Here is a 21,084-nt window from a genome sequence, read left to right on the forward strand (position 1 = left end):
TAAAGACCTGGAGGGAGGAGTGGGATTGAAGGGAGTGAGGGAGTTTGTTCCAGAGGCGGGAGAAAAGAGGAATGAAAGAGTGAAGGTGAGCAGAGAGCCGAGATTTCGGCAGTTTAACCATCAGAGGGTTGCTGGCAGATCTTGTGCGACCTGTAGGAATATTTGGGGGACAGAGCACAGAGAGAGCTGGGGGTGCAAGGCCGGAGAGGAGTCGGTAGAAGACAGAAAGACCACCTACCTGCCTGCGGTGAGTGAGTGAAAGGCCCTCAGAGATAGCTTCATCGCGGGAGATTCCAATAATTCTGAAAGCTTTGGTTTCAACAGCGTGAAGCCGAGCTAGGTGTGAGGCAGGAGCACCGGCCCATAGGGGAGAACAGTATTCCATTGAGCTGCGGATGAAAGCCTTGTATGTGGTGAGGAGCTCAGGTGTGCCGAGGAAGGACTTCGCACGACGGAGGATGCCCAGTCGGCGACTGGCTTTGGAGGCCAGCTTTGAAATGTGGTTTTCCCAAGAAAGATCATGGCAGATAGTGAGACCCAAAATCTTGAGCGACAGAACTTCTTGGAGAGGATTGTTGAGAAAGTAGATGGGAGGGTTGTCCAGTCGATCTTTTCGGAGAGACATAGTAAGAGTGTGAGATTTGTCAGGATTGAAAGACATGTTCCACTTGTTTGACCAGTCTGTGATTTTGTCCAGGTCTTCAGAGAGTGAGGAGGCAGCAGACTGCCGATCTGAGGGAAGAGGAATGGAGCGGCAGAGAGTGGAGTCATCAGCAAAGAGATAGAGAGGATTTTCGAGAGAGTCAGAGAGATCATTGATGAAGACCAGAAAAAGCACGGGGCCCAGAACACTGCCTTGGGGAACTCCAGCCTGAACAGGAAGAGGAGATGAGAGAAACCCATTCAGGGCCACACGTTGACGACGACTAGAGAGGAAGTCCGCCAGCCATGCGTGGAGATTTCCATGGATACCAAAGGAGGAGAGTTTGGTGAGCAGAGCGGGGTGCCAGACCGTGTCGAAGGCACGTGATATGTCGAGGGAGACAGCTCTAATTTCCTGTTTGGCATTGAGGACCTCCATCCATTGTTGAGACAGCAGAAGCAGCATGTCCAGAGTAGAGTGACCTGGTCTGAAACCAAATTGATGATCAGAGATCAAGCCATTGGAGAAGAGGAAAGATTTCATATCAGAAGCAATGATGGATTCCATGACTTTGCTGATAATTGGGAGAAGGCTGATTGGTCTGTAGTTGCTAGGATCTGTTTTTGCACCTTTTTTGTGCAAAGCGGTGATGTTGGCTGATTTCCAAGCAGATGGCAGTTGACCTTGAGCAAAAGAGAGGGTGAAGAGAACAGAGAGAGGGTGAGATAGAGCAGCAGAGCAGGATTTTAGGACCCGTGGGCTGATGCCGTCGGGTCCAGTTGCAGAATCAGAGTCGAGGGTTGACAGAAACTTTTCCACCTTGTCAGGAGGAAAGGACACGGAGTCCAGGAGCAGCAGGGTACGACTGGGTATGGTGGGTACAGAGAGGGATGGGTTTGGGACACAAGATTTAGAGGCAAACACAGAGTTGAGGCATTCAGCTTTTTCACGTGCGGAGTCAGCTGTGTAGCCGTTTGAGGTAAGGGAGGGGATGGAGGGGGAACAAACACCAGAAACGGATTTGACCAGACGCCACCAGGATTTGGAAGAGGGAGACAGATAAGAGAGTTCGGTCTTGAGAACGGAGAGATATTGTTTCCTGGCTCTCCTGAGGGTGGACACACACTTGTTTCGGGCTTTGTGGAAGGAAATGAGATTTCCTTCCGTTGGATTTGCTTTCCAGGAGACGAAGGCAAGTTGTTTCTGGGCAACAGCCTCACCACAAGATTCCGTGTACCATGGACGGGAGGAAGGGTATGACAACTGAAGACGAGATGGGATAAATCTGTGCATGAGAGAGAGCAATTTACTTTGGAAGAATTCCCAGGATGAGTTGATGTCAGAGGTGGTAGAGATGGGAGACCAGTTCAGATGATTGATGGCTGCTTGAAGACCGTGCCAGTTGGCCTGAGTGAAATGCCAGACTCGTCGACGCTGAGCAGGCTCCCTGAGGATGGTCAGAGAGATGTCCACTTTAACAAGGACATGATCAGATGTTCCGATCGGAGCAGAAGAAGAGCAGCAGACATTTTCAGGGAAGTTAGTCATAACCAAGTCCAGAAGAGAAGATGTTCCGTTGACTGAGATCCGGGTCGGGAAATTGACAGATTGTGTCAGTCCCAGTGAGTCGCAGAAGTCCTTTGCTGAGGAGCCATGGCTGGTGAGAGAGGTACCCACACCCAGCCAACTGGCATGATGACAGTTGAAATCACCACATATGAGGAAGAGAGAGTTGGGATGAGTAGATAGAAGTTGGTCCATATCATCAGACAGCGAGATGTAGATGGAGTCATCACTGTTTGGTGGACGGTACAACACACATATGAACAAGAGGTGGGAGCGAAGGGGAAGCCGTAGCCAGAGGTATTCCTGGGGGTGAGGTGGAGAGAGTGCAGTGCAGGGCGAGTGAGGAAGAGAGTTTTTGATAAAGATAGCAACCCCGCCTCCAGGACGAGGCTCAGGTCTATCATACCGGAGGAGGGAGTAGCCCGGGAGAGATACTATGGAATCAGAGACATCATAAAGGAGGAATGTTTCTGTTAAGCAGATCACGTCTGGTTTGACAGAAGCAACCTGTATGGAGAGATCGGTTAAGTTTGAACGAAGGCCCCGGATGTTTGAGGTCCATACCGTTAATGAAGAGGAAGGGGGAGCATCAGATACAGAACAGGGGGGAGGAGGGGTAGGGTAAGATGTGGAAGAGGTGGAAGAGGTAGGGAGAGCTGTTGAAGGTGTGTCAGAGATTTCAGAATAGCTCGGAGAAAGGGAAGGATGGGGCGGACAAAAAGTTTGATGGTGATTGGGTGAGCCACAATGAGGTGTTATTTGAGGAGGGGGAAGAGCAAGGCAGAAGGTTGGGGGAGATGGAGGTGAGAGTTTGAAGGGGGAAGAAGCGGGGAGGACGCTTTGAGGAGGGGGAGTGAGCGGGGGGAAATTGAGAAGCAATGAGGGTGGGGAGATTTGAAGGGGAGGGGTGAGGGGGGAGTTTGGGAGGGAAGGGACAAGGGGAGGGATTTGAAAGGGATGGGATATGGGGGAGATTTGGAGGGGAGGGGTGAGGCAGGAGTCTAGGAGGGGAGGGGCGAGGGGGCGTCTTGGCGGGGAGGGGTGAGGGGGTAGTTTAGGAGGGAGGGGGCAAGGGGGGAGATTTGAAAGGGATGGGTGATGGGGAAGATTTGGAGGGGAGGGGTGATGGGGAAGATTTGGAGGGGAGGGGTTATGGGGAAGATTTGGAGGGGAGGGGTGAGATTGGATTTTTGAAAGTGTACGATTTATGGGAAACGAACATTTATTGCAAAATGAGTTTCTTGTGACCTTCGAGTTAAAAATACGTTTAAGGACGCTGGATGGAGGATGGAGTGCAGGAGAGTTTAGGGAATGTAGAAAAAAGGCACTATAGGAGATGGATATTTTTTTTGGGATGAATTGATTTGGTGAGCAAGTCGAAAGCAGCCTTTTAAAGAAGAAGAAGAAAAAGGTGTTATAAAATATGACGGAATACATAACTTGAGGGGAAAGTGTAAACATTGAAGGTTAATGAGTGAAAACTATCTGGGGAAATGGGGGAGAAACACGTGGTCGAAGAACGAACGAACGAATAAGAATGAATAAACGAATGAGAACAGAGAAGGAAATGTTTTTTTTTTTTGTTTTTTTTTTTGAGTTGAGATTTACACAAGGAAGTAGGCTATGGGTGAAAAGACTGGGAATACAGAGAACGAAAGTTATTGGATCACAAACGACGGACCACTGAGAGAAAAACAAAGCCTCAAGGTTGTACAGTGCACACTGTACAAGGCCTTGCTCGCGACACGGCAAACAGACGATCAATTTATGAAAGATAAACACCGAGAAACAACCAAAGTTGCACACAATAACTTCACACACCGAAAGACAAATACAGTTTCGACAAAATACAATTGTGAACAGACTTAACTTCGAAAAACGTGGAGACCGTGTGGAGCTTCGAAAATCCCTGCCGCCGTCTCCAAGATCTCGCGAGATCTCCGATCTCGTATGATGATCAGGGTATGATGTAAATTAAGTTTAAATGTGGCTTGTCAAGGCTATCTATCTAGAGAGGGCAATTTTTTTCTGACCTTTGTCGAGTTTTGGTGAAAAATGTTAAAATCTTACTATAATTCACCAAATGACCGTCTGTCCATCCGTCCGTCCATCCGTCCGTTCGAAGGTACTGCAAAAACGGCTGAACCGATCGCAACAATATTTTGGGTGGGTAATCCGAGGACCCCCGGAGTAAAATAGGCTATATTGTTTTTCCAATTTTTCCAATTTTCACAATTTTCCAGTTTTTCCAAACACGATGGAATAATATTTACGATATGAACAGTGATGTGGCTTTTATTGAAATTCTACAAATACTGTTTATATTTTGATGAGAATTATGAACCTGCGAATGCGGAAGTGGGCAGGTGACGGCAATGCGCGGGTTTGATAATATCCCAATACAACCGTCATTCAATCGTAATGTTAAATCGTTAAACATTAATCATTTTGTTAAAGTATCAATTGATGATTGCAATTGAGTGAATACAATTACGATTTTGAATTTGTAATTGTGTTCACCCAACCGTACTGAACTTCACATCAGGATTTAAATATTTGTTTATGTCACGAATGTTGTTAAAAGTTTATTTTTTATATTAATGTTATTTAATTTGTGATTGGAGTTATGCTGTTTGGAATGAAAAAAGAGATATCGAGTTCAAGTGAATGACGAAATTCCATGATAGTTTCTACTTTCTAAATGTGACATTCGCGGATCACCATATGCAGATTCACCATTGACTGGGTATAGAACAAACGTACCCGTTTGTTTGTGAACGGGTACGTTTTTCATGGAAGTCCTTCACAAACCTGCTGTCCATGTCTGACGTGCGACTGAAGGTGCCACAGGAATATGTAATTTATTGGTTTCATGCTTTAGCATTCGCTGTTTCTGCATTGTCTGTTTGCTTCTGGCCTCCCACCCATGCATAGCACGGGCACCTCGCTAGTGTCTATAATTGGGCCATGACCCTAAAAATTAGGTCTAGGTGAAAAAAATTGTCACCCTGCACACTTTGTCTTCCAATTATTTGTGAAAATTTTCATTCCAAAAGTCCTCTGACAATAGCAGAAAAAGGAGAAAATCCTAATTGGTGGTTTAGTACACCAAGAGGTGCAAGACCTTTCCCTTTAGCTGGGAGGAGTATTATGTGAAATACATTTAAATGTGCCTTGCCCTAGGCTATCCAGAGAGGGCAATTTATTTCCGATCGGCCAAACTTAGGTCGAGTTATGGTGAAATATGTTAATATGACTATAATTAGGCCATGACCCTAAAATTAGGTCAAGGTCCAAAAAAGTAGGCCAACACCGCTTACTTTCTATTCACATTATTAATGCAAATTTAATTCCAAAAGTCTCAGCTGGTCTGAGATACAGCTCGGAAATTGATAGTTTGAAAATTTGGAGTGTTGAGAATGCAGGAAGATTTTTTTTCTTTCTTCCAAAATTGTAGTTTAGAACTCCTGGTGATCTAAGAAACTCTGTGATACCATTAAAAATTGGGGGCGCCATTTGCAGAAACAAACCTTAAAACAGCAATAAACCTTCCCCTATGCTTAATAATGGGGAAGAGTTCAAAGGGACAGTGCAGGTAGTTAAAGAAACATGGAGAATTTCGAAAATGAAAAAAGACATTCCGGGAATTAAGATGGAGGAAATTATCAGTGTGCCACAAAGATTTCAGATTATACGTTCCTTTGTGGTCAGGCGCCATCTTTTCTGTGAGAGACATGTTTCTGTTCCAAAATTGACTTAATTTTTAGTTGTTGGTATTGATTTGTTGATGTTAAAGCGCGGCGTTACGCGCGCTGCTTGCGAGCAAGGAGGAAGCGGACAAGCGGTAACTTATAAACGTCTTTATTTCAGGAGCTCACTGTAACACTGGCGCGCTCCGGGCTGCGCGCCCGGTGTATATCATGAGGCCACACCTACCCCTCGGGCGTGGCCACCGCCCACTTGGTGCGCGGAATGATGTCACCACGCCAGTGGGCTTTTGTGTCTGCCACACGCGCCCCCCCAGAATTCCCGCGCACCTGGAGGGCCAGTTTGCGGGGCAGACGAATGACCCGGCCGAAGCGCCCCCTGGCGATCGGCGGCGTCTGGGGTGCAGGGATGCCAGGTGGGATGCCCCCGGCTGCCCCTGGGATGGGTGCAGGACCGGGGGGCGGCGTGGCGGCAGGGCTGGGCGGTGCCGGGGGTCTGCCCGCAGGGGGGCGGCCCCGACGTGGGGGTCGGGCCACTGGCGGTGGATGGTCCACGTCGAGGTGGGCCGGCTTGAGGCGGTCTACCGAAATGCGGTCAGGAGTACCGCCGATGTCCAGGGTGAAGTGCTTCGCCCCGGTCTCCAGCACGCGGAAAGGCCCGTCGTACGGGGGCCGCAGTGGTGTGCGGTGGGCATCGTGGCGGACGAAGACGTACTCCGCCGTGCGAAGCTCCAGGGCGACGTGCGTCGGTGGGTGCCCGTGGCATGCTGTTGGCACCGGGGCGAACCTCTGGGCGGTCTCTTGCAGAGCGGAGCGCTGCTGTGCCACGGACCATGGTGCCGTGGAGTCGGGGAGGAACTCGCCCGGCACCCGCAGCAGTTTCCCGAAGACCAACTCCGCCGCGGATGCGCGCAGGTCCTCCTTGGGCGCCGTCCAGAGGCCCAGCAGGACCCAGGGGAGCCTGTCGACCCAGCCGCCGTCGCGGAGGGTGGCCCGGAGCGCGGCCTTCAATGAGCGGTGAAATCGCTCACACAGGCCGTTAGCCTGGGGGTGGTAGGCCGTGGTTCGGTGCAGCCGGACCCCGAGCCCCTGCGCGACCGCCCCCCAGAGCTCCGAGGTGAACTGGGGGCCGCGGTCGGATGAGATGTCTGAGGGGGCGCCGAACCGGGCGACCCAGGTGGCGATGAAAGCCTGCGCGACATCGGCCGCCGTTGTCGATGCCAAGGGCACGGCCTCCGGCCACCGGGTGGTGCGGTCCACCATGGTGAGGACGTAGGTGAAACCCCGCGAGGGGGGCAGAGGTCCCACCAGGTCCACGTGGACGTGGTCAAACCGGCGTTCCGGCACCGTGAATGGGGCCAACGGGGCCTGGGTGTGCCGGTGCACCTTGGCGCGCTGGCACGCGAGGCACGTCCTGGCCCAGCCGCGGACGGCCTTCCGGAGGCCATGCCAGACGAACTTGTCGGCGATCAGCCTTTGGGAGGCCCTCGCGCCCGGGTGGGACAGGCCGTGGATGGCGTCAAACACCTGGCGCTGCCAGCCCGCGGGCACGATGGGGCGAGGATGCCCGAGGGAGACGTCGCACAAGAGGGCCGCGCCCGCGCCGTCGAATGGCACCTCGGTGACGCGGAGGCCCGTGACGGCGGTCCGCAAGGCCTGGACGTCGGGGTCAGCGGCCTGGTCCGCTGCCATCCGGGCATAGTCGATGCCGAGGTGGACTGCGTGGGCGACGGCCCGGGAAAGGCAATCCGCCACCGGGTTGTCCTTCCCCGCGACGTGCTGGATGTCCGTCGTGTACTCGGACACGGCCGAGAGGTGACGCTGCTGCCGGGCCGACCACGGCTCGGTGACCTTGCCCATCGCGAAGATCAGCGGCTTGTGGTCGACGAAGGCAGTGAACGCACGGCCCTCGAGCAGATGGCGGAAGTGCCTGACCGCCAAGTGAAGCCCGAGCAACTCGCGGTCGAAGGTACTGTAACGGCATTCGGGCGGGCGAAGCTGCCGGCTAAAGAACGCCAGCGGTTGCCAAGCTCCACGCACCCATTGCTCGTGCACCGCGCCCACCGCGTAGTCCGAGGCATCGGTGGTGAGGGCGATCGGTGCATCGGGCGCCGGGTGCGCGAGCATGGTGGCGTTAGCCAAGGCGAGCTTCGCGCCCGTGAACGCCGTGTCCATCTGCTCGGTCCAGGTAACGTCGCCTTTGCCCGGCTTACCTCGGAGAGCTTCATGCAGGGGGCGCAGGAGCTGGGCGATACGGGGCAGGAACCGATGGTAAAAGTTCACCATGCCCAGGAACTCCTGCAGCCCTCTGATCGTGCGGGGGCACGGAAACCCCTTCACCGCCTCCACCTTGGCCGGCAGGGGGACGGCTCCGTGCCTGGTGACACGGTGCCCCAGAAAATCGATTATGGTGGCGCCGAACCGGCACTTTGCGGGGTTCACAATCAGGCCATGCTGGCCCAGGCGTTCGAAGAGCGTGCGGAGGTGGCGTAGGTGCTCTTCGCGGGACGCGCTGGCGACGAGGATATCGTCCAGGTAGACGTAGACAAAATCCAAGTCGCGCAGGACGCTGTCCATCAGTCGCTGGAACGCCTGAGCCGCATTCTTCAGACCGAAGGGCATGCGCAGGAACTCGAAGAGTCCGAATGGCGTGATGACCGCCGTCTTCGGGACGTCCTCCGGCCTGACGGGGACCTGATGGTAGCCGCGTATGAGGTCCACCTTCGAGAAGAAGGACATGCCCGCCAAACGGGCGGAAAAGTCCTGAATGTGGGGGACGGGGTAGCGGTCGGGAGTCGTGGCGTCATTGAGACGGTGATAGTCCCTGCATGGTCGCCATCCCCTGCTGGGCTTCGGCACGATGTGCAGCGGCGACGCCCAAGCGCTCTCTGAGCGCCGAACGATGCCGTGTCGCTCCAGGGTAGCGAACCCCGCTTTTGCCACCGCCAGCTTCGTCGGCTCGAGGCGGCGTGCCCGGGCGTAGACCGGTGGCCCGACGGTGGGGATGTGATGGGCCACCCCGTGCTTGACGGCCCCCGCCGAGAAGGTGGGCCGCGTGAGGGTCGGGAAGCCGGCGAGGAGGCGGGTGAATGCGTCCGCTGCCGGAAGCGTGCAGACCAACGTGGCCGGAACCGAACCGTTCGGCAAGCCGCTTGGCAAGCCGCTCGTTGACCTGTTCGACGAGCTGGGCAACGCACAAGCGAGCGAGCTGAACGTCTCGGCCTGGACAAGACGTCTGCACTTGACGTCGACCAGGAGCCCATTAGTGCACAGGAAGTCCGCGCCAAGCAGTGCCATGGGCACGTCGGCGGTGACGAACGTCCATCGGAAAACCTGCCCTCCGAACCGCAGAGAGAGGCAGCGTTTTCCGTACGTACGGATGGGCGTCCCGTTCGCGGCAAGCAGCGCGGGGCCCCCACCCGCGGCGTGCTTGTCTGACGTGCCGGTGGGAACGACACTCACCTGCGCTCCCGTGTCGCACAGGTAACGGCGCCCGGAGAAGGTGTCCGTTATGAACAGCAGGCTGCTCGAACGGCCGGCGCTCATCGCCACTATTGAGCGCCGGCCCGGGCGTTTCCCGACTTGTTGAAGGAGCATGGTGGATGACACTGCCGAGCTTCGTGGCCGAACTTGGCGTGGAACCAGCACCAGGTGGTGGAGCTGGAGGAGCGCGGCTGGCTCCGCCAGGCCGGTGGAGTTGGCGGGTTTCCCCGCGGTGGCGGTTTTCGCCGCGGCGGTGGGCGGGGCATGGCGGCGGTCACGAGGTGCGTATCAGCATGCTGCGTATGCTGTATAAGCTGATGCTGTGGATCAGCAGCATCAGCAGCATCAGCCACGAGGGCCGTGACGGCCACGCCGACTCTCGCCCGCGTGTCCGAAGCAGCGAAGTACTTGTCCGCCTCGGCTGCCAATGCTCGGGGTTCCGTTAGCCCGGTCCCGGCCAACGCGAGGCGAACCTGCGCTGGAAGTTGGCGACGGAAAAGCGCCCGGAATAGAGAACCGGGGGCTTCGTCGCCCAACAGTGACAGCATATGGTCCATTCGGACCGACGGGCGCGTGTCACCGAGCTCGGGGAGATCCAGGAGGCGGTCGGCCCGTGCGTCGTCCGTGAGGCCGAACGTGGCTAGGAGTAGCTGCTTGAGTGCCTCGTACTTGTGGTCGTCCGGTGGGTGGCAAAGGACGGACACAACTCGAGCGGCCGTGCCGGGCCCGAGGGAGGCGACGACGTGGCAATAGCGCGTGTCATCGCCGGTGAGGCGCCGAAGCTGAAATTGGGCTTCGGCCTGGACGAACCAGACTTCGGCCTGAGCCTCCCAAAATTCGGGAAGTTTGATGAAGTTGGCCATGGCAATGGCGTCGCGTGTGGAAGGATCGCTCCGGCAGATCCAACGTCGAGGGGGTCACCAGTAAAGCGTGGCGTTACGCGCGCTGCTTGCGAGCAAGGAGGAAGCGGACAAGCGGTAACTTATAAGCGTCTTTATTTCAGGAGCTCACTGTAACACTGGCGCGCTCCGGGCTGCGCGCCCGGTGTATATCATGAGGCCACGCCTACCCCTCGGGCGTGGCCACCGCCCACTTGGTGCGCGGAATGATGTCACCACGCCAGTGGGCTTTTGTGTCCGCCACAATGTCATGGATTTGTGCGTTTAGGTGAGTGCCCTCGGATGTGAGTTTGTGCTGGGTTTGTCTGTCCTTGTCCGGGCCACATGCTCTTGTGGGTGTAGTGCCAAATCTGAGGTACAGATTTTTTTGTACAAATTGTACAAATTTTTGCAAATCCTTGCAAAAATGTCGGCCGTGACGTCATCGCCAGATCTACCGTCACATGAAATTTTAACATGACACTATAACCATTGGAGTCCCCAAAATGAGTGATAAATGAAATACAGACATTTTACCATGATATGATAAACAAATGCTTAACGGTGAACACTCACACTCACTTGATGTCACAATTCAGAATACCTTTTAAGAAAAACACTCACTCACTCACCACACCCGTGCACACTCACTTCTAAGCTGTCTCGCTTGGGTTCCAATCCGGACCCAGGTATAAGCTATCATCCTGGTAACCTGGTATCACCCTGGAAACCTCCAGACAGGATGATTCATCAATGTGTGCACCATCCCTGAGATGGACCTTAAACTGGGTGTCCTGTCCTCCAGCATTAGTTGTTTCGTTGTCTTTCACATTAGTTGGTGTCTTTTTTGGAATTGAAAGAAGATGAAGCGAAGCTTTGGGGCCAGATAGACATCCAAGTGTATTGAAGGAGATGACAGAGCACATATAGGCATGATGGTAACATATATAACGTCATGCCTGTCTGCTCTGCCAACATGAATCTGTGCCATTGATGTATTATGGGCCTACCTTTGCTCCTGGTTAACCAGGAGGAGGTAACTGGAAAACATCATCCATCCTGCAGTTGCTGAGGAAGGTCAGAGGATTCAGAGTGCAGAGGAGGCAGTGTTGGAGAATAGATGGTAGAAAACAAAGACCACCGACTAACCTGCGATGTGAAAACAACAAACCTTGTCTTTTGGCCTCGCCATGGGAAAAGGTTTCCTTCTTTTTTTCTTCTTCTTCTGCTTGTCTTTGATCAAAAGCAATGGGATCTCTAAAACTCTGAATACCATGCTTGGAAGTTGGAGCACTCCGGTTTGGTGGACCGAAAAAGATGTTGAAAAAGTATGTCAAATATTTCTTTACTTTTGAGCTCTAGACAAATGAACCGAGCATTTCCACCCATCATCCTGTCCTCAAAATCGTCCTCGTTTCTTCAAGACGCAATTTGGTGGGGATTTTAATTGCCATTGACAACCCCAGCGTCTATGAGATGTTCATCGACTTGCTGTCCTATTCATCCACTTGATACTGTATTGTGTGCAAACTGCTGAAAATGTCATGTCTATTGATCCACCAAAATCTAATCGGCTTGTTCTTGTCACCGACCCAACTCATCCAACTAGTTTTGTCATAATCTGTCCACAACTTTTTGAAATGTGCTTTACAGTGTATAGTGGCGTCAACAACATTTTTGTATACTCTTTAGGTCCATCTCTCAATGGTTGAGAATCAATTTCAAAATTAAAAAAATTATCTGATCTGGATTCGTATTCGGATCTTCACCAAAATCGAATTGATTCGTCCTCGTCACACACCCAACATGTCCACCAAATTTTGTCCGAATCTGTTCACAACCTTTTGAGACATCATGCTCACAGACAAACAAACAGACAGACAGGGGTGAAGACATAACCTCCATCCACCTTCTGTGGCGGAGGTAATAATAGGATGACTGTGGGACGCTTTTGGGTGAATATCGGACAATCGTTTGTAAGTAAGCTTAGTACTGGGTTCCGTTTATGGTAGTTGTCGTTTGGAGATGTCAATGCATTTCCACAATTATGGATTGATTGACATACCATCCTCCATAAGGTTTTGATCTTCATCTCCATGAGTAAACATTTTATTTTTAGTGTTGGTATGTTCATCAGCATCATGAGTTATTGGAAGCTCTGAGCAGAGGTCAATGTATGTATAGCCAATTCGCATAAGCTAATGGATGTGCAGCTGGTTTAATTTGCGTGCAGCTAAACGATGCAATGTTCAATACAACTGAGGAAATAGATTGCTATACAGGAGAAGCAATAGCTCCATGAACTTCGGATCGGTGGTATTTGAATCAGTGACAACGGTTTATGTAAGGCCCTATTCAGATTGCTAGATATGGATTGGCTGGTCATGGTCATGGCATTGGCAAGTGTCGATTCCACTTTCATAGAGTTAAACTTTTTTTTGTATAGACTTGTAGAAACATAATCATTTCAATTGACCCAATCAATTCATTCACCTTTGTGTCAGGGAACGTGTTTAATTTTTGCTGGGGTGTTAATAAAACTTGCGACAATTCTATGACATCAGCAAAATCTGAACCTACTTTTGTTTCGTTACGTACACTTTGAGACCTCGAGGGAGGTCATTGGAACGTTTCCAGCCAATAATCACGACAAGGTGTTTCAGTTAGATTTAGGCAGTTTCACTAAAAGGGTTAGGACCGGGTTAGGACTGGTAGACCGCGTGCATCCTGCAGATACTTGGGCGGAACAGAGCATGTAGAGGGCAGAGTGTTTGCAGACCTAGTGGCAGCTTATTTGTGAGCTGCTTTGGAGGCAGCAGTTTTTCCGCCATCTGAATTCACATGGCTTCCGCCATCTGAATTCACATGGCTTCCGCCATCTGAATAAATCTCTCCCCACAAGCCCTGTTGGATTACGGTTGTGTTGATTTGTACCGAGGGTGCAAAACCTGTCGGCGGTGGGGAAGTGATAGGCCCATAGACTCAACTTCATCATGAGAGATTGCAATAATCTTGAAAGCCTTGGTTTCCACGGTGTCAAGCTAAGATGATAAGGCAGGGGCACCAGCCCAAAGGGGAGAGCACTATTCCATCAAGCTGTGGATGAAAGCCTTGTAGATGGATAGGATCCGATTCAATTTGTATTTGCTTGGGGTTTAGGAGTTACCATTAGGGGGCTTCTCAGACCCTCTCCCTGATCTCCGAACCTGAGTCGCCCAGCCACGGATAACTCGGCGGCCTGACAGGTTGCTAGGCAACCGTGGACACCTATTGAAGCCATAAAATCGAGCAGGGATCTCACTCCTTGATTCCCACATTACCTTACTAGCTGGTGGTTTGATGATCCAAATTGGGGAACCGCACCCTTCTACTTGTTGCATACAGTCGAGCGAACCATTGATGAACATTGGCCAGTAGTTTGAGCCAAATAATGGGGTAGAATTTCCCATCTATCTATTCATATACATTATGTATAAGCAATTAAGGAAATGACAAAAGGGCAGGTTTTTTTTTGGTTTTTTTTGTGTACAAGATCGAGACTCGTGTTAGAGCTAACATCAATCACAAAAAAAACGAAATCACAAAACATACAACAAGAAGACGTCATGCGGAGCACGATACTTGCAAAATCCACCCCCCACCCCCAAGAAAAAAAATTCCATTGATGCAGCAAATTGTCCATTTCATCAAGCTTAAAATTGACAATCTTGATCAAAGCTCAGGTCAACAGGAAGAAAAGTAACGATTTTTCAGATGAATAATGATGATTTTGTAAGGTTGACCTTGAGTTGACCTTTGACCTGAAAATAGTTAGTTTCCCTATTTAATGACTCAGTGTGCAAATGCTGTTCAATTTTCAAGTCAATCGGATGAAAATTGAGGATTTTAAAAACTTGGCCTATTTTGACCTTTTGGCCTATGTTGACCTCAAAAATAGTTGGTGGTTGAATTCAGTGACCATATATGTAAATCCTCTTAGAATTTAAAGTCAATCAAATGAAAATTGGTGATTTTAGAAATTCGGCCTATGATGACCTTTTGGCCTAAGTTCACCTAAAATATAATTTGTGGTTCAATTCAGTGACCAGATATGTAAGTCATCTTCAAATATCAAGTCAATTGAATGAAAATTGAGGATTTTAGAAATTTGGCCTATGTTGGCCTTTTGGCCTATGTTGACCCTTTGGCCTATGTTGACCTTTTGGCCTATGTTGACCTCAAAAATACTTGGTGGTTGAATTCAGTGACCAGATATGCAAGTCCTCTTCAAATTTCAAGTCAATGGGATGAAAATTGAGGATTTTAGAAATTTGGCAAAGTTGGTGTCCTTTGGCCTATGTTGACCTTTTGACCTTTTGACCCCAAAAACAAAAGGCTTCTCAATTGGGACGACCTATACAACTTGGTGAAGTTTCGTGACGATCGGTTTAGAACTGTGACCTGTAGGCCGGTGACAAACAGACAGACAGAACCACAAACGCAACCGACCAATATATACACAAAGAATTAAGTTAAGCACCCCTACACAACGAATTAAGGTAAGCACCCCCTAATATATATTCTTTGTGTATATGTATACATTGGCATATATTCTAAGGTATGTGAGATCAAATAATGATTGGTATGACATTAGCAATTATCCATTGATGAAATTGAGTGATCAAAGTGAAAAAAAGTGATTGGTTGAGTCAGTGATCCGATCACGTGGGTCCTACACACGTTATTGACGCAAAGATCGCTAGAGGTCTTCTCAGAACAATGACTGTACGTTAGAAAACATAAACGTCATCCACACTGTCCGTGATGGACCTATAGCTCCATACTTAAATTGAGGTGAAAATATGCCTAAAATTCCCAAAAAATTTCACCTTAAATTATTCAGAATAAAATATTGAAAACGGCATGATTGTTATGTTTTTATGTGACCATAATATCACTTCTCCAGAAAATATAGCAATATCATGGGTATATTACACTGTTTTGACGACAACAAACTTGTAATGTGCGAGGTTGTAAAAAAACGGGGGGGGTGCTTAACTTAATTCTTTGTGTATACTTGAAAAATCTTCGATTTTGCAAGTAATAAAGGGAGCGAGAGACAAGATGGGGAGAGAGAGAGGGAAGCACACAAGTACAACAGCAGAGAACAGGGACAACGGAAGATCTGTGGGAAGGAGAGGGCTTGGGGGGAGGGGTGCGGGGTGGGAAAGGTATCAAACACATGGACACTGCTAGAACTTCCAGGAAAGAAATAATTCGGGATTTCAAAAAAGTGTATCTGGGGTGAATTAACGGGGGTAGGAGAGATAGAGGTTTTGGATGGGGGAAGGTAAGAGATGGTGGTGAACAGCTGTTTTAAAGACCTGGAGGGAGGAGTGGGATTGAAGAGAGTGAGGGAGTTTGTTCCAGAGGTGGGAATAAAGAGGAATGAAAGAGTGAAGGTGAGCAGAGAGTCTTGATTTTGGCAATTTCACCAGAAGAGGGTTGCTGGCAGATCTTGTGCGACCTGTAGGTATATTTGGGGGATAGAGCACAAAGAGAGCTGGGGGAGCAAGGCCGGAGAGGAGTCGGCAGAAGACAGAAAGACCACCAACCTGCCTGCTGTGAGTGAGCGAAAGGCCCTCGGAGTTAGCTTCATCGCGGGAGATTCCAATGATTCTGAAATATGTGTACCAATTTATGTTTAAATATGTGTACCAATTTATGTTTAAATATGTGTACCAATTTATGTTTAAATATGTGTACCAATTTGTGAGCAAATTATATGTTGTAAGCAGAAACGAAGGCTTTTAAGATTATTGGAATCTCCTGCGATGAAGCTGGGTCGATGGGCCTATCACTAATTTATCATCGCAGACAGATCAGTGGTCTCTCTGTCTTCTACTTCATCCTTTCTGGTCTTGCACCCTCTGTTGTTTTCATTCCCCCTCCTCCCTCCTCCCGCCAGGACATGCAGTGCACCAGCAACCCCTTTCTCATGAAACTACCTGAATCCAGAATCACTGCTCTCCTCCACTCATTTGTTCCTCTTACCTGCCTATGGAACCAACTTCCACATTCTCTTTATTCTCATGCTTCCTTCCAGCTCTTCAAGATAGCTGTTCACCACCATTTCAGATCATCGCCCATTCAAAACCATGATCTTTACTACCTCCGTGTGTCCTCCCCTAGCCCTCATTCTTTCCCACATCCCTTATTTGTCCAAATCTCCTTATATCTTGTCCCTTAACCCTGCTTTTGGTGTGTTCCTCCCTCTCTTTTTACTGTTCCTTTTTATTTTGCTACGTCATGATCCATTCTATGTTCTCGCTCCTCCGCGAGCCTCGACTTTGTATAAAATAAAAAAAAGATATTTTAAAATATTTCAATAAACTTTTGCTGCACAATTTGAGTTCCACAAAACTATATGTTTGTGCAATTACGCTGCAGGAACTGTAGCTTATATGACAACATCTTTTGAATAGAAATTGCGGGATCGGTGCATAACTGGCACATAATATACTGCTCAAGATAATTAACCTTTGTGGGGGTGAAATAACACCCACCTATGTATAATTTGTGTATAAATTGTGCATCCAGTACTAGTGAATAGACTGTGATTTTCCTTGCTCACAAAGTCCAGGATAACACAGTTCCACTGTGATAATTAAATATGAATCTCATTTTCAGCCACTTCCACATTTATGGTGTTATTACCCAGGGCCTTTCGATGAATCAACCATCTTGGCTGGGGAGGGGGGGATGAGGATTTGATTTCTTGTTGCTCTTTCATGGCCACAATTATTTCCACCTTCTCATTGAGTTGGCAGGTGAAGGTTTTTGGCCCAAGTCTTTCATGGAACTTTGAATTTTGAAGATGCTCATGGTGCCGGAGATGGCTCGCCTACTCTTCTCGAAGAGCACCCTTGGGATCTTTAACACCCACCAACTAATGCCAGCAGACTTGCATCATGATTGCGCCCAGCTTAACGTCCACCCGAGGGATGGCACACACATCGATATGTCGCCCTGCCTGTGAGAAACCAGAATGACAGTTTATAGCTGGGTTGGGATTCAAACCCAGTCTAAACAGCTCAGAGCAGTGTGTACATCTCTCGGCTATCTTTCCAGCCCTCCAGTTAAATTATGGGAGGAATAAAATAAAGAGCTATGGGAGGTTGAGGGATATTAATAAAAGGGTATACGTTTAATATATTTAAAATATTTGAAGCTCCCATGCAGCTCTTCCATGAGCCTCGACTTTTTATACAAAAACAATTACGTTATTACTCCAGTACAATCAGTCTCACTTGTCTTCATTTTTTTTTTTTCCACCCTCTCTTGTGTTGCTGTGTTGTACTGCTGAGCCACACATACTTCCGCCATTAGTCTTCATCCTTTAAAAAAAAAATACTTTTGTCAGTGTTGAGTGTAGGTGAAGGTGGTTTCCTGGAAGGAAGAGTTGGCAGTCGCACCGGCTGGTTTCCGGCTGATTGTGTTGAAGAGGTACAACTGCGATCCTCCGACAAAGCACAAGGTGGGTGTGCATGCGCCCATCTTGTTTTATTTTTGTTATACAGGCAGTCCCCAGGTTACGAACGCCCGACTTACGAACGCCCGACTTACGAACGCCCGACTTACGAACGCCTGTACTTACGAACCGACCTCCATAAAGCCTATTTATTTAAAAAATATTTTTTTTCATTTTTTTTTTTTTTTTTTTTGTTGTATACAGAATCGAGGCTCGTGAAAGAGCTAACATTTATCACACAGAAAAAAAAAAATCAAACATACACACAAAGTATATAATAAGGGGAGCGGTAGACAAGAGAAATATGAGAAAAGCTCTGTTCAAGCCACCCTTGATGTTTACTTTAAGAAAATTGACCAGCACCAGGTCCATCCTCTCCAACACCAGGCCCATCATCTTGGAGAGATATATCAAGGTATGAGCATTTCAAGGTTTGCAAGACATCAATTGGAACAAGAGTAAGTGTTAACCTTTAATCATTATCTTTTCTTTTCTATCTAAACAGTTTAAGAAATGTTTCTTTCATGTTTTTTATAACTATAGATGTTTTAGGTAAAATATATACTATATACGAAGACAAACATTTGACTAATTGACACTAGATGTGATCCGTACGTAACTGTTCCGACTTACATACAAATTCGACTTAGACAGACTTAAAAACGGAACTCGTTCGTAACCCGGGGACTGCCTGTATTGCGAATTTGGTAAGCTCAGATAAGGTAATGGTTCATTCTTGAATTTCCGACACAATGTAGGCTGTGAATTACATGATGAACATTGTTGTCATGGAGTTGTTCATGTTCCCGTTCTCCCCAGTGCCACATGATCGTTCCCAAAAGCTGTTTCGACACTACACGGTCAGCTCCTCCAATGTTATAACCACCGGGTAAGGGTGATTTTGGGGGCAGGCAAACAAGGGGGAGGAAAAATACATTGTTGTTTGTGACTACGTTTAAGTGACTAATTTGGCTTTCTGGTTGCGTCATAGTTCTCTGGACGTACCAGCTAGGTACCTTGAGCCATGCAACACCGCTCAGGTCGTGCCCCATAACCGTGATGGCCGTGTGTCAGATTTATTGAGTCAAAAGTTTTTTTGTGTGGCTTTTCACCACCAAAAATGAATAGGCCTACTAGGCCTAAAAATAAAATAAAGAAAAGCAGAGGAGACAGCCAGTTTACCATCCATAAAAAAAAAAAACACAATTTGTTCCACAATGAATCTTCTTCTTCTTCTTCAGGATGCAATTCAAGCCTGTGCGTAGCATCAATGGCTAGGGATGCATGTCTATGCAGCAGATGCATTGCCCTCTTTAGTTTAGGAATTTGGAATTTGGCCAGGTTGCCGGCGATAACTTCGGGAAGGACACCATGGGATCTTCAACGTCCACCAACTTATGACAGGACGCCCAGTTTAACGTCCATCTGATGGATGGCACACACACACACACTCTGATGATAGTTTGGAGCTAGGCCAAATTCAAACCAAGGCTAGACTGCTCAGAGGCGAGTGTGCATACCTCGAGGGCAGCCTGCCAACCGTTTCCATCATGAATCACTCCCTTTTACCATTGCACCAGAATGTAGATTCTGGTTGGAAAAAATGAAGCGGGTATGGAGGCATCTTTTTGTTCTTTCCGCCTCCTCTTTCACTTTCTCAATGACAGTGGAGAAGAGATCAAAACAACAGGAGGCGGTGAAACTAAACAGGCAGGGGATGGTGGCTTTGAAGCAAATCCATGGCTTTCCAACTTGAAACAATTACCTCATGCCAATGGAGTTTCAGGACCACGTAGGGAAATCACTGAGCTGTGGAAACTACTGTTGCTTACACTCCTGGTGTGGGCCGCTCTTAAAGCACTTATTACTGAGGTTCTTGAAATTGCTGGAAGCAATACATGTATGAGAAGGTTAGAAATAAGTCAAGTGTAACGGAATGTTGAACTACCTCTGTCGTGTTGTATCAAAAGTTTTTCATCCCTTTGGTAGCATGACGCTGCAACTCCAGGTTCAAATCCCAAACACTGCGATGATCTGCCCCTCACAAACACCCTCAAGAGCTTTAGGCGTTTTTAGGAAACATATCACTTTAAAGGGTCGTGACTTGATACACGGGGTGGATGTAGATGGGGATTGAACATTTATCTGATGTTTCACAAACAACGTTTTGTGCCCAGTCCTGAGCAATGATGTCTGACCTTTGAACCCTGCTCATACTCAGCTCTGTAATATTGCATTTGATCGTTGACCTAAGCTGTTCCAATTGTGCCTCTCGACCTCACGATGATATGCCATTCAATCATCATGGACCTTTGTTGGCAACATTGTCTTCAACACGCTTCTATCACAACTATCAGGGACGCCTCTTTGTGGTGGTTGTACCCACAAATGCAAGTCGGGGGCCATTTAGCCTTCCCCATTTTCCCCTGCTGCCCAGATTTGTCAGGGCAGCGCGGTCACAGTCAAAATGCTGATCGGTCCCCATGGGCCGGCCCTTTTCCTCTTCTCTCTCTCTTTCTTTCTTTCTTTCTTTCTCTTACTCTCTCTCTCTCTCTCTCTCTCTCTCTCTCTCTCTCTCACTCTCACTCTCACTCTCACTCTCACTCTCTCTCTCTCTCTCTCACTCTCACTCTCTCTCTCTCTCACTCTCACTCTCACTCTCTCTCTCTCTCTCTCTCTCTCTCACTCTCTCTCTCACTCTCTCTCTCTCACTCTCTCTCTCTCACTCTCTCTCTCTGACTCTCTCTCTCTGACTCTCTCTCTCTGACTCTCTCTCTCTGACTCTCTCTCTGACTCTCTCTCTCTGACTCTCTCTCTCTCTGACTCTCTCTCTCTGACTCTGTCATGGCACTGACTTCGTGAAGGTGGGGGTACACCATCCTGGATGTGGGGGATCTTTGGGTTGCTTCTGGGAGATTGATTGGCTGTCTCCATGCTGCGGGCCCATCCCCAGCACCTTACATTTGTTTAGGTAATGGATAAGAATGGTCCTAGTAGTAGTACTGACTACTGACCCCACTACTTACATCCTCCCAGCAAAACATCCTCCTCCCATTTACAGCCACTCTTTGCATCATATCACGGATCCAGTTTCCAATCCAGTTAGCTACCTGACCAGCCACTCCACAAGCCCTCACCTTCATGGACAACCTCTTATGTGTTACCTTATCAAATGCCTTAAAGTCTAGATGCCATACATCCACTGCACCTACATGATCCACCCAATCAGAAACTATTTCATCGAACTACAATAAGTTTGTTAAACATGATCTCCCTTTGGTAAATCAATTTTGACTC

General features: G+C 48.7%; 1 protein-coding gene across 3 annotated transcripts in view; it reads left to right on the forward strand.

Annotated features, from left to right (window-relative positions):
- The window catches only part of LOC137430737 (uncharacterized), a 265,309-nt gene that overhangs the window by 190,532 nt on the left and 53,693 nt on the right, over nt 1-21,084 (forward strand). For all 3 annotated transcript variants that reach the window (XM_078781624.1, XM_078781623.1, XM_078781625.1), the window contains exons 13-14: nt 17,680-17,793; nt 18,607-18,676. In XM_078781624.1, coding sequence (XP_078637750.1) covers nt 17,680-17,793; nt 18,607-18,676 — 184 coding nt within the window. The remainder of the gene's footprint in view (nt 1-17,679; nt 17,794-18,606; nt 18,677-21,084) is intronic.

This window comes from Myxine glutinosa, chromosome 7 (assembly GCF_964187855.1).
Source record: "Myxine glutinosa chromosome 7, kmMyxGlut1.1, whole genome shotgun sequence".
NCBI classification, from domain to species: Eukaryota; Metazoa; Chordata; class Myxini; order Myxiniformes; family Myxinidae; genus Myxine; species Myxine glutinosa.